Source organism: Leopardus geoffroyi, chromosome A2 (genome assembly GCF_018350155.1).
Source record: "Leopardus geoffroyi isolate Oge1 chromosome A2, O.geoffroyi_Oge1_pat1.0, whole genome shotgun sequence".
NCBI classification, from domain to species: Eukaryota; Metazoa; Chordata; class Mammalia; order Carnivora; family Felidae; genus Leopardus; species Leopardus geoffroyi.
Window position 1 is genome coordinate 15,538,712 of NC_059331.1, and position 13,406 is coordinate 15,552,117.

At 43.3% G+C, this 13,406-nt stretch overlaps 1 protein-coding gene across 2 annotated transcripts in view; it reads left to right on the top strand.

Moving 5' to 3' along the window:
• Positions 1–13,406, top strand: part of SACM1L (SAC1 like phosphatidylinositide phosphatase) — a 59,930-nt gene that overhangs the window by 14,376 nt on the left and 32,148 nt on the right. The window contains exons 2-6 of one of the 2 annotated variants that reach the window (XM_045492615.1): positions 2,486–2,583; positions 5,208–5,282; positions 6,530–6,657; positions 9,299–9,448; positions 12,904–12,963. In XM_045492615.1, coding sequence (XP_045348571.1) covers positions 2,486–2,583; positions 5,208–5,282; positions 6,530–6,657; positions 9,299–9,448; positions 12,904–12,963 — 511 coding nt within the window. Of the gene's footprint in view, positions 1–2,485; positions 2,584–5,207; positions 5,283–6,529; positions 6,658–9,298; positions 9,449–12,903; positions 12,964–13,406 lie in introns of those variants that run through there. The other variant, XM_045492616.1, reaches the window with a different exon arrangement.

A 13,406-nucleotide genomic window follows, 5' to 3' on the forward strand; every position in this document is an offset into this window, starting at 1 on the left:
GTTACCCACATCCTAGTCACTCGTGCTTGTGTAATACTTACCACATGGTTAGGTCTTCAGTAAAGTTCTTGAATTACTCTTAGAGGGTGACTTACATTTGCACAAAACATCTGCAGGTAACGACTGGTGTGTTGGTTTTGTTTGGTTTAGTTTCAATGATTTAAGACTAGGTGACTACCCTCTGAGTAGATTGTCCGGAACTTTGTCATAGTCCTGTTGGTTGGTTTCAGGACTCTCACTTTTTGTTTTTGTTTTTGTTTTTAATAGCTTTATTGGAAGTACAAAGTTTCCTGACATATAGAGTAAATTCCATATATTTCAGGAGTACAGTTTGATCCGTTTGGACGTATTTTTACACCCAAAAACCATCCCCAGTCTGAAGATAACGGACACCTCCCTCACCCTGGAAAGTTTTCCTCGTGCCGGCTCCGCCTTCCTTTCCCCCTCCTTACGAGTCAAACCCACAACTCCCCTGAGACCCAGCCACATTCCACCTCTAGGCGGTCACCCAGGAGAAACGGAGGGGAGGATACGTCTGCCTTAGACTTGTAGTAGGATGTTCATGGAACCTTTGTTAATATCCCAAACTGGAAGCAGCTCAGATGTCCACCAGCAAGTGAATGGGTAAAGAAGCTGTGATGTGTCCATCCACTGGAACGCTCTTCAGCATCAGGCCAAGGAAGGAACTGCTGTATTTCGTTTGAGTTGAAGACTGCCGTTTTTAAGGCAGATTTGTCTTCTTTGTTGCATTTTGCTTAATCTGTATTAAAATTGATTGATTTTCATTCCCTTAGCAACCCCCCCCCCCCCATCCAATGGAGGAAACTAGCCTAATATTAAAAAGTTGGTTATGGGGCGCCTGGGTGGCGCAGTCGGTTAAGCGTCCGACTTCAGCCAGGTCACGATCTCGCGGTCCGCGAGTTCGAGCCCCGCGTCGGGCTCTGGGCTGATGGCTCAGAGCCTGGAGCCTGTTTCCGATTCTGTGTCTCCCTCTCTCTCTGCCCCTCCCCCGTTCATGCTCTGTCTCTCTCTGTCCCAAAAATAAACGTTGAAAAAAAAATAAATAAATAAATAAAAAAAAATAAAAAGTTTGGTTATAGATGAAGTATAAAAGGATGTAAGTTGTGTTTGGCTACTTAAAGGTTGAGAACTTGTAGTCAGTAATGGTCAGCACAGTTTCTGTAATCCCACATAGCTTTTTTTTATATATATAAATTTTTTTTTTTAATGTTTATTATTGAAAGTCAGAGAGAGTCAGAGCCGTGAGCAGGGGAGGGGCAGGGAGAGAGGGAGACACAGACTCCGAAGCAGGTTCCAGGCTCCAGGCTCCGAGCTGTCAGCACAGAGCCTGATGCGAGGCTCGAGCTCACAAACCTCGAGATCATGACCTGAGCCGAAGTTGGATGCTTAACCGACTGAGCCACCCAGGCACCCCATTTAATGTTTATTTATTTTGAGAGAGGGAGCATGCGAACAGGGGAGATGCAGGGAGAGCGAGAGAGAATCACAGTCCAATGCGGGGCGCAAACCCACAACCGCGAGATCATGACCTGAGTTGCTATCAAGAGTTAGATGCTTTACCCACTGAACCACTGAGGCATTTCTGTAATCCCACATAGTTTACACACCATCTGTATATGAGAGACGATGTCAGTGATGGTTGCATGCATTTGTATAAGATTTTTCATGGGCAGGGCAAGTGGAATAGAGGAAGTAGAATTTAAAAGGAAAGGAAAAGGGGTGCCTGGGTGGCTCAGTCGGTTAGGCATCCGGCTTTGGCTCAGGTCGGGATCTCACGGTTCATGGGTTCGAGCACAGAGCCCAATATCAGGCTCTGTGCTGACGGCTCGGAGCCTGGAGCCTGCTTTGGATTCTGTATCCCCCTCTCTCTCTGCCCCTCCCCTACTCATGCTGTGTCTCTCTCTCTGCCAAAAATAAACATTAAAAAAATTTTTTTAATGTGTTTCTTAGTATTTTTAGCTAATACGTCTTGCTTGCTAGGTGTCAGATGTAATTCTAAGTGCCTCTCACAGAAGCTCATTTTATCCTCACCCCAGTGTTGTTTGCTGTCTGATAGGATCCCTATTTTATGAATAAGGGAACCGAAGAACAGAGGGTGAGTAACTTGCCTGAGGTCACACAGCACACAGTCCGGTTCTGTAGACTGGTCCTGACTACCGTGCTACATTCTGCGCTGTGTTGGATATAATGAATTAGAATTTATTATGATTTTCTTGTGGGAGTCAAGCGGGGGTCCCCCCACCCCACCCCGCAAACCTCCTGAGCGTAATACACAAGGGAAAAGAGTTACACCTCATGTGTGAGGACAGCAGAACTGTTCTTCGGTAGCCGGGAAATCAGTGTGATGTCGGATGTAAGCGCTGCTGAAATTCTTACAATAAGTAGCTTTTTAAAAAGTGTTCCTATTTTTAGAAGTCTCCATTTTGTCTGGCTTAGGTATTTATGGCTTTACATTTCTTTTTAGGCACATCACACCTGAAAAATTTTATGTGGAAGCTTGTGATGACGGAGCGGATGACGTACTTGTCATCGATCGTGTGTCCACAGAAGTCACCCTGTCAGGTATTTCACAGCCAGGGGCAGAGGCGGCCGGCAGGACTTTGTACCGAAGTTGCCCGTGTGGTCATTAAAGTAAACGCCGCAGGGGTGTGGCCTCCGGAGCTGCGGCCGCGTCTACATTTTAACCCCTGCCACCTCGTTTGATTTTTATGCATTCATCTCGGGCTTCCTCCATTTCATGAAAAAGGAGGAATGGGCTTGAAAATTTTCCCATCTGTAAGGCTTTAAAAACATAATTATCTCTTGACCCGTTCCCTCTTCTGTGCTCTAACAGGATTGGTTTTGTTGATGTCTTACTTCCTTTCTAGCTATAAGATTTAGGGTATTTGAGTGTAAGAAAGTTGTTTGAACATTAAGTGTGTCGAAATTTAACAGCTGCTTTTGATTTTGACAATATTCATGACTATGAGGATAATTCAATAAGTGGAAAATTATATATATATATATATGCCTAGATATGTGTCACTGACTAAAACTTACATTTCAGGCAAGTAGTATTCCTAAGCTGTATCTGTCTCTATCTTGTCTGTCTCTCCAGTTATATTTTGGTTTTGATTCTCTGGGGTGTTGAAACAATTTTTTTTCCCGATTGTATGGAACACTGATTTCTGATTACATGCGAAATAATTTTGGTGACGAATGTACCAGGTGGTATCACATTTAGAATGTCATATTTCAGTTGTTTAAATATTCACCTCTAGACAGAGTCCTCTGTATGTTTTTTAAGTATGATATTTGAGTAACCAAAGAGTAAGCGTTCAGTAAACAGTATATATCCTTCGAGTGGAGAAAGTGAAATATGAAAATACAGAGGATAGTAAAGTATAAGAAAGAGATGGCCATAAATTTCTATTTCCTTGGTTACCTGGTTATTTTGATAAGTACCATCCATAGTTTTTCTTTGACCAGATGGAGTTAGAGGTCTGTTTTCGCTTGATAATTTGGCATTACCTATATCTATTAGCTGGTAGCTGCTTTCTTGAGAGAGTGTGAGCAGGGGAGAGTGGCAGAGGGGGAGAGAGAGAGAGAGAGAGAGAGAGAAAGAGAAAATCTTAAGCAGGCTCCACAGTCAGCATGGAGCCCGATGTGGGGCTCGATCCTATGACCCTGGCATCATGACCTGAGCTAAAACCAAGAGTCAGATACACAACTGACTGAGCCAGCCAGTCTCCCTTCAATTATTTTTGACCTTTCAGTGACATTTCTTTGTGGGTAGAGACCACAGACCCATTTGAGGGGTCAAAACTGAAGGTCACGAATAGCTTGGACGTAGGAAGGACACCAAGCGGTCATCAGTAGACATGAGGAGATACTTGGACCTGAAGCCAGTGGTGATGAGGGGCTGACTCACTCACGCTCGCTCTGCTACTTGTTTCCTGTTGTTTTGTTTTCTTTTTTTAACTTTTGGGAATCCAGACCATTGCCATGAAAAGAGGGGTTTGTTTGTTTTTTCCCTCCATGAAAAACTAACGTGTATTCTTGGGAATTACCTGTTTTATTGCTTTTGTACTGCAGTTAACGTAACTTAGAGCTCCGTCAATCAATAGTACCTTAAGTTTATCAGATGATCTCTGTATATTCAGGATTTTCTCTAAGCTTTTCGGTGCGCTGCCCCATTTGTCATGTTTGGTCGTTGTGGCACTGCTGAGTAAATTGAATCACAGAGAAACAGAGGTGAATCTCAGACCTTATTCAGAATTACTTTGTTCAGGATAACAGGACGCGGATTGGCAGCGGTGTTTCAGAATGAGTTAGTTCCAGGATGGTAATTAAACTAGGACTGGAGGAAACATTGGGCAGCCCCCCCATGGCCGGCCCTGAAGGAAGCTGGGAACAGCTGTGTTTCCCTGTAGGCCCCGCCTCCTTTGTTCGCCCCTGAGGTGTGAGTCTGGCAGAGGGAAGAGAGGTGGATGTGGCAAAGTCAGTCCTTTGATGGGGAGGCCCGGCCTTCCCCGCTTCCGGGGCATTGTTCCCTAGACTTCTACAGGTGTGTTTTGTGAAACACCCAGGCTGAAAGTTGAATGATCATGAAATGAACCCTATCATCGAAGATGCTCTTTTACTAATAAGGGCGTTATCGGTAAAGTCACGGTTAATGGTGGTGCCTCCCTGCGCACCTGTGTTTCCTTCCTCCCTTGTCCCCTTGTCCCATGGGTCTCGTCTCCCATTTTCCACATTTGTAGAGGCGGATGGGGCAGGTCTGTGCCTCCCATTAGTTTCATGTTGAGATTAAATTCATGCCCCGCCCCATTAACTTTCTAACTCTCTTAAATAGACAGGGACTTAAGTTTCTGGCAAGAGGTTGAATAAATTTGGTTGAAAAATGACCATAGAAGTATCCCACGATTTACCTGATGGGGATCCTGAAGCATGTTACTTTGGGCACCTGCCTCTAGATAGCAGAGGCCTTTACATGTCACATGGACATATGATTTCATATTTTGCCAAAATGGAGGTCTAACACCGATGAAGGACTCCTGCTTCCTTGGCACAAATCATTGTGCTTAGGAATCCTTAGCACAATATTGATTGTGAAGTAACTTCTGAAATCAGATTAAATTTCCTTTTCTATCAGTGAGCTTTTTCTATGTGATTTTTCTTTTCTTTTCTTTTTTTTTCTTTTAAAGTCAAGAAAGATATTCCTCCTTCAGCTGTCACAAGACCAATATTTGGTATCCTGGGCACAATCCATCTGGTGGCAGGTAAGAACATAAGCTAAGACGGGCAAAGAAGGTAATTAAACTGACACGGTAGAAGACGAAGGCACAGTCCTGTTGTGCTCTAGGCAATAATGTAGGTCAGGTATTTGTCATTAATTTCGAGAACTGACATATTCCAAATGACAGGTGGTTACATTTATCAGCCTGAGGTTCTGCTAAACAAAACAAAACAAAACAACCCACCGGTTTTGTTTTTGGTTTTATTTCAACTAGAGTTGAAATCCTTAGTCAACTAGACCTTTCCTCGTAAATTCTAAGAGTACTTAAATAAACATTTTCATGTGCTGATGGACCAGAGTATTCTATACCATAGGTCCCATATCGAGGTTGAACATGACCTAGTGCATGATGTTGGAGAATATTACTTGGTTCTGAGTTACTAAGGAAAGTGACTTTGTTTATCTAAATGTCGTTTCATTGAACTTAAAAAAAAACTCCTATGCTGTCAGGCAGCGTGCTAGAGGTTGAGTTAGAGAAGATGCTGGGCCCTTTTGTCCTGCAGTTTACAGTCTAGTGAGAGATGCATGTAAGTAGGGAATTACCACAGTACAGTGTGACTGGTTCTGGGAGAGAGTTGTACAAGGAAGACTTCAGAAAGGGCACTTGTGGGTAGAGCCTTGAACAGAGCTTCAAAATTAATTTCATGGTAAAAGCTTAGTTTGGTTTATTTGCGGGAGGAGGAGGTGGCCAGGATCACGGCTGGGGTTCACGGTGCTGCGATGGCTTCTTAGTTCTGGACAGTTCACCTTTGTGATGTTGCAGTGACTGATTATATTGCCCCAGTACGTTTCTCTGCCATTTATAATGACTTCAAGGAGATAAGGGTGATATAGACGGGACGTTATCTATCCTGCTGTGGTCAGATCTCATGACCCATGATGTTTAGCTACGGACCGGGAAATGCATTAACAGAAGCCTCTATGACTTGGGGATGGCGAGAGAGAGAAAGAAGTCTTTTACTCTCCATCTGTTAAGATCACTGCCTTTGCTTTTATTTTTTTGAGAAACAGTTTGACCTTTCAGTGGGAACTTTTCTGAGTAATGTGCTGTTCTTTCTAGTCACAAATCATAAGATCCCTTTTAAAAAAAGTATGGGCTTTTTTATCTGTATGGCACAGTGAGGTCTCGCCCTGCCAGCCTTTAGAGTTTAAACAGTAAGGAGTTAGGCTACTTCTGGCTTTAGAGTTGCCTATTTTATACTTCTGTGTGTTTGGCTCTGCTTTTTGCAGGTAATTATCTAATTGTCATTACCAAAAAGACAAAAATAGGTGAATTTTTCAATCATGTAATCTGGAAAGCAACAGATTTTGACGTCCTTTCTTATAAGAAGACAATGTTGCACTTAACTGATATTCAGGTAAGAACTGGAGTCACTTACTAATTGCAGAACCGGAAGCAGTACCATGGGGGGGTGGGGAGGGGAGGGGAGGGCAGAACAAAGGATTTTGATGGATATCTGTTAAGCCTAATTATTTAAGCAGCGCAGAGAGCGAGGTTCCCCTACATACCTTTATACCTAGCCATAAAATGTACTTTTTAAAAGTCCTTTGTATGTTTTATTGGTCTTTTTTTTTTTTTAACTGACTCAAGCTCTTAAATTATGACCTTTCATATGTATAGAAAAGGACAAACAGAAAACGAGTCTCTATCCAACAGCCAGATTTAACTTCATATCCTTTCTGCCAAGAAATAAAATATGAGATGCCTTTGAAGTCCCGCTCACTCCATTTCATTCCCTCTTTGTCCGGAGAAAGCTTTCTTTGCTTTTAACACACGTGAATAGAAGTGTGTGCGTGTATATGCCCAAAGAGCCCCCCTTTGCGCGATTCCCGTATGCCTGGATTGCAGTTACTGTGGCGTAGGAATACAGCCCCCCAACAGCGCGGTATACATTTCAGTTACCTTGGTATATGAACGAACAGATTCGTCCGGCAAAGATGGGAGTGCAAAGAAACAAAAAGCGGCAACTCTAGAGGTGAATTTTGGGTTGAACATAAGAGGGGTGGAGAGGATGTGGCTGACCCTGGGAACGCCGGCCCTTGAGGAGGCTCTCGGCGCTCGGCCAGAAGTCTTAGTGAACGTGAACTTCTCCATGTTCACGGGGAAGCTGTTGTGAAGAAAAGGTTGAGGATGACCCAGAGGAAGCCATGCCGGCGAGAAACTTCACCCGGAAGGAACTTTCCGGGTGTCCTGTGACGTTGGGAGTGCAGGGATGAGGCGTGGGGAGCGGGCTCAGACTTGGAAAGGTGTAGGACGGTTGACCGGGGGTAGAGGAGAGACTCTGCGTCATAGGTTTATGCGAAGAAGGTAAGCACCCTTCAAGCTACTCTTGATAAATGGTTTACAAGAAGGAAAACGTTTTTAATTTGCATCGTTTCTAATGTTTTAAGTTACAGGGTAACTAACTCACCGTGTCGTGTCCCTGAAATTACCGTAACATTGTGCGTCCACTCTACTGGGAGTAAAACTTAAAAAATTAAAAATAAATAAATTACAGTGTACTAAATAAATATTAGCTTCAATACTTTTTCATTTCCCTGTACATTTATAACTTAGAGAAAGAGAGTTTTTAATGTTTTGGTAAAAAACTTTTAAAGCTCACATCACAATTACAATTTTTCTCATTGATTATTAAGATGGTTAAGGTGATCAACTTTAAGATCGCATGGTCATTCACAGTCCCACCCTCTCATGCAAAATCAAGATCGCCTGTATTCATATTCAAACAGTATTTTTGCTTGAAGTCTTTTTTAAAAATTACATGAGTGGCATCACCCTGTTCTAGTTCTTGAAAATTACTTTTTTAAGTCAGTCCTATGTTTAGAGATTGACACTGAGTGTTTGTCTTCTAACTGTGGTTTTATTTACAGTGTTTACTTTTTCAAAATTTTAACTTGTATTTTTAGTCCCAAGATTACAGAAATGTTGGCTTAGGATCCTAAAACATGTAACACGTAACTCTCCCATAGTAGACATTTCTAAAAATGAGCCCCAGCACTTGCTGCCTTGTTGGCTAAATCAGACTGTAGGACATGCTCCTATACTACAAACTTAAAATTTCTTTTTTACTAAATATGTTAATATATATTGACATATTCGTTTCCTGTAAGGCATGGTATTTAAGGCAATAAAAATGGTTGTATTTATTTAATAGCCCAATACCATTGACTTGAACAATTTTTTCTTGTTGCTGTACTTGGTTGTCAGGCTGTGCAACTAATTTTCACCTTGTTCACTGCATATAATTGGCTTATAACTTTTGTTCTTAAAAAAAAAAGGTATGAGCCCAAATTGAAAATTTTGTAGTATGTAGGTTTGTAACATGCACATTAACATGTTCATCGTTTGATAGTCCTCAAACATTACCAAACATCAGTTGTTTTGTAAAACAAGGATAAAAATAAACGTCAATCTGGATATTCATTGGGAAAGCCAGCTGAAATAATTATCAGAAAGTAAAGATCAGTATTATTTTTACTGGACATCTCTTTTTCAAATCTTTGCATTAAAAAAAAGAATTTAATTCCCTTCCAGCCCAGTGAAGTTTCGTAGGAACGAGGATGGTATTATTCCCTTGTTATTTACTCGCTGTGTTATTTGGCCTCATGAGTTTATGTTTTTCATTTGTCAAATGAGGGTAATAACACTAGCCCAGCAGGGGTGTTACGAAGAGGAAAGAATCTGTCTCCAAAAAGTCTGGCAGGAGGTCATAACCTGAGGCGGTGGTGTTGTGTTAAAATAACTTGTGCCCTTTAGAGTAAAGACTGAAGGATAGCGAGGGCAGGAGTTCGACCCAGTCATCTAAGGTAACAACACCCTACGCTGTTTATCGAACTTCCTCCGTGTCAGGAAGTGGCCTCAGTCCTGGGGGACGGTGAGCATCGTCCTCCCTGCCAGTCCTTATGCCAGTGACGGTTAACAGGGCCGCACTTAATGTTTCTGGCAGATTCCTTTTCAAGTATGAGACAGACTGATCTATTTCTCCCTTTTGTTTATAGTTACAAGATAATAAAACTTTCCTAGCGATGTTAAACCATGTCCTGAATGTGGATGGGTTTTACTTCTCAACGACATATGATTTGACCCACACCTTGCAGCGGCTGTCCAACACGAGCCCAGAATTCCAAGAAATGAGTCTTTTGGAAAGGGTAAGCTTTGTCTTCAGTTATTTTTACTTATTTTAGGGTTCTTAAAAATGTGTTTATTTTTATTTTTTGAGTTCTTTTCTTTTTTAAAAAATGTTTGAGAGAGAGAAAGCACAAGTGTGGGGGAGGGGCAGAGAGAGAGAGAGAAACTTCCAGCTAACAGTGCAGAGCCCCACAGAGGGCTAGGTCCCATGATCCTGGGATCGTGGCCTGAGCCGAAGTCAAGAGCCAGATGCTCAACCAGCTGAGTCACTCAGGTGCCCCTTGGGGTGTTTTTTTTTTTTAAGGGGCATATCTCTATTTCATCCGTAAAAATGTTTATCGATTTTTCTCAATCCTGGCTGTGTCAGGATCCTGTGTGGGGTTGAAGACATACCACGTTCTCAGTATCCACCACAATAGCAAAGTCGGGATCCCAGAATCTGAACGTGTTACGCAGACAGGATTGAGAACCACCGGTGTAAAGTATTCAGAAATCCAGTCTAAACAGACCTGTTGGTAGTTTCCAGGCTCTCAGTGTTGGGTAGCAGAACGGTTGTTCATGTTAACAACATAATTATATTATAAAGTTAATGTTCCAGCAGGCAGCGTTCTTTCTGCAGTGGTGTCGTTTGCAGTTTTTGCAACTAGAAAAGTAAGAACTTACTGATTTAAGAGCTTGAAAAATACCTTTTTAAGGTGGAGTTTTTTTGTTGTTTTGCCTTTTTAAAAAAAATTCTTTTTTAATGTTTGTTTTGAGAGTGCATACATGGGGGGGACAGAGAGAGAGAGAGAGAGAGAGAGAGAGAGAGAGAGAGAGAATCCCAAGCAGGCTCTGTGCTTTCCACATAGAGCCTGACGTGGGGCTTGATCCCACGAATCATGAGATCATGACCTGAGCCAGAATCAAGAGTCGGACACTTAACCGACTGAGCCACCCAGGCGCGCCCTGCCTTTAATTTTTTAACCTGAGTGTATCTTTAAAAGTAGGTCTCAAATGATATCAACCTAAAATTCCTGTTCTTCAGGAACCTGGATAATTGCTGCCTTGATTTTTTTTTTTTATTAATAAACCTTAGATGTGTTTAGAGAGCAGACAGAATTTAAAAAGTTGCTGTCTTACCTGTTAGGTTAGACCATATGAGATTGCCAGTAATTGATCATTTTTGACCAATAAAAATGATAATTTCATATAGTTCAGCCTAAATCAGTATTTTAGTTGGCTCTTCTAAGATATTATATTCTAATCTAGTAAAATCGTATGTGGGCTTGGATGCAAATTTAGATGTAAGCTAAGCAATCGTGAAATTTGGCTTTTAACCACAGAGGCTGTTGCTTTTAGAAGGAGTTGCTCAAGGGGCACTTGTACCCCAATGTTTATAGCAGCACTCTCAACAATAGCCAAATTATGGAAAGAGCCTAAATGTCCATCAACTGATGAATGGATAAAGAAATTGTGGTTTATATACACAATGGAATACCACGTGGCAATGAGAAAAAATGAAATATGGCCTTTTGTAGCAACGTGGATGGAACTGGAGAGTGTGATGCTAAGTGAAATAAGCCATACAGAGAAAGACAGATACCATATGGTTTCACTCTTATGTGGATCCTGAGAAACTTAACAGAAACCCATGGGGGAGGGGAAGGAAAAAAAAAAAAAAGAGGTTAGAGTGGGAGAGAGCCAAAGCATAAGAGACTCTTAAAAACTGAGAACAAACTGAGGGTTGATGGGGGGTGGGAGGGAAGGGAGGGTGGGTGATGGGTATTGAGGAGGGCACCTTTTGGGATGAGCACTGGGTGTTGTATGGAAACCAATTTGACAATAAATTTCATATAAAAAAAAAAAAAAAAGAAGGAGTTGCTCTGTCACATTCTCCATCTGTTTATCAAATGTCTTGGGATGCCTGCTGTGTACCAGGCGCTGTACCAGCCAGTGGGGACACAGAGGGAAAAGGGTGGCCCCTCGTGGGAGCCTGCAGTCTCCTGGGGAAGCACAAGTCCAGGCAGTCACAGAACAAGGAACCATAGCTGTCATGGAGCCATGTACCAAAATGGGGTGGCTTCCGAGGGAAACATGGGTCTCCCTGGGTCTACTCCCCCAGAGTTGGGGATGACTGCAAAGGAAGGTACTCTTGAGCAGACGCTGAATTGCTGAATAGGCCTTGTTGGTCAGGGGACAGCGGGAGAGGGAGGGTTCCAGGCGGGGATGGTGGCGGTACTGTTGCGAAACTGAGAGGGAAGCCATCTCACGTGTTGGGACGTGAACTTGTCAGCTACTCAGAGTCCGTTAAAGTCAACGCAGGAAATCGTGAAAGTGACAAATGAACCATATAGACCTTAAACATTGCATCTAACTTAAAACATAAACTTTTACCCTGGTCGATTTTTTGATATAGGACTATAAGCTTTTCTTCATTTGGGGTTCCTCGATTCCCGCGTCAAGTACATCCTTAACGCTTTCCAGTTTGAGTCTGTAAAGATTCAGACACCCGCAGAGCAATCTGTTGGCAGAATCCTGTAGATTCTGTTTCTCTACCTGCCGCTCCTCTGGATCCAACAGCAGCATTATTTTAGCAGCTTGCCTTTTACCACTTTCAATTCCATATCGTTCAGCTGTACATATGTAAAAAGTAGTTTGTTCTTAAGCCCTATTTCCTTGATGTGTAAGACATTTAATTTTGTAACGATGAATAACAGGTACAGCGGGCACACGGCGATTGGGGCACACGCCTGAACCTGGGAGGTGTGTGCTGAGCGAGGCTGGGTGCGGCTGACTGCCAGAGCCCCCCACCCCCACCCCCCACCTCCCGGGGACTCGGTTGTAGAGGGGCAGGGACAGTGCCAGTGCTGTGTTTTGTAAAGAGAATGGAGAGAATCAGTTAATCCACGGTGTTGCTGAGGGGACCTCTTTCTTCTGCATTTATCGTTTGAAAGAGTGGCTGGAGATGCCCTCAGGGAGTTGACGGAGGGGCTGGCAGAGGTTTGTTCTTCAGGGGACAGCAAGCCACTGAAGGATTCCCAGCAGCCAGGAGATGGGTCCCATTCGAGAGCTCCTGCCCGGCAGCATGCAGAGGGAAGGGTGGGGAGGGCAAGGCTGAGGCTGGAGGTGGGGTGGGGGAGGCTGTTGTAGTAGTTAGATTGGAGTCAAGTGTTGGCCAGGGCAGTGGGAGCAGAGATGCAGGAGATAGGGTGGATTTGGAAGGAGATTTAGGAGGACTTGGCAGTTGACCACAGATAAGAGAAGGACAGATTCCAGAGGACTCATGGGTTTTTCTCTGGGCCCGCATCACTGGCCTGAGCCCGGGAGACCCGAGATACCCCGAGGAGGGGCGGATTTGAGGGGAGGTTCTGCTTGGCCGGTCAACGAGACCTGCGTGTAGCCACCAGGTGGAGACATAGATCGTTTCATAGTTTTCTCTCCGTAGAAACTCAGGTTGGCAGGAGACATTTTATTAATTTTAAATCTTCTCTCTCAGGCAGATCAGCGGTTTGTATGGAATGGTCATCTTCTAAGAGAACTTTCTGCGCAGCCAGAGGTGAGGTCTGCTAGATAAAAGCTGCTTGTCGTAGTCCAAGTTTTAATTGAATACGTATTACAAAATGGCTGCCTAATCACCAGGGATTTTAGTAAACACTTCTCATTGAACTCACTTTATAACTCACAACCTTTGACAGGTCTACCCGCTCCCATTTTCTGGTTTGAAGAAGCCCAGTTAATTTACTCTGATCTCCTACAGAAGCCTTAAAAGAGAAAAAATACTTGCATAAAAATGCATTGCTTTCTATGAGTAAGGAGAGAGAGAGAGAGAGAGAGAGAATGGGCCTCGGTGGGTGAGTGATGGGAAGTGAGGGGCCCCAGGAGGTCCCTGGGAAAGTGAGAGCTCTGCGTTGGTCTTCAGTCATCCAGGAGAGACACGCACAGATGTCACCTTCCTCTGTCCTTCGTTCGTGCACATGCGGCGTGAACAGGGAAGCCCAG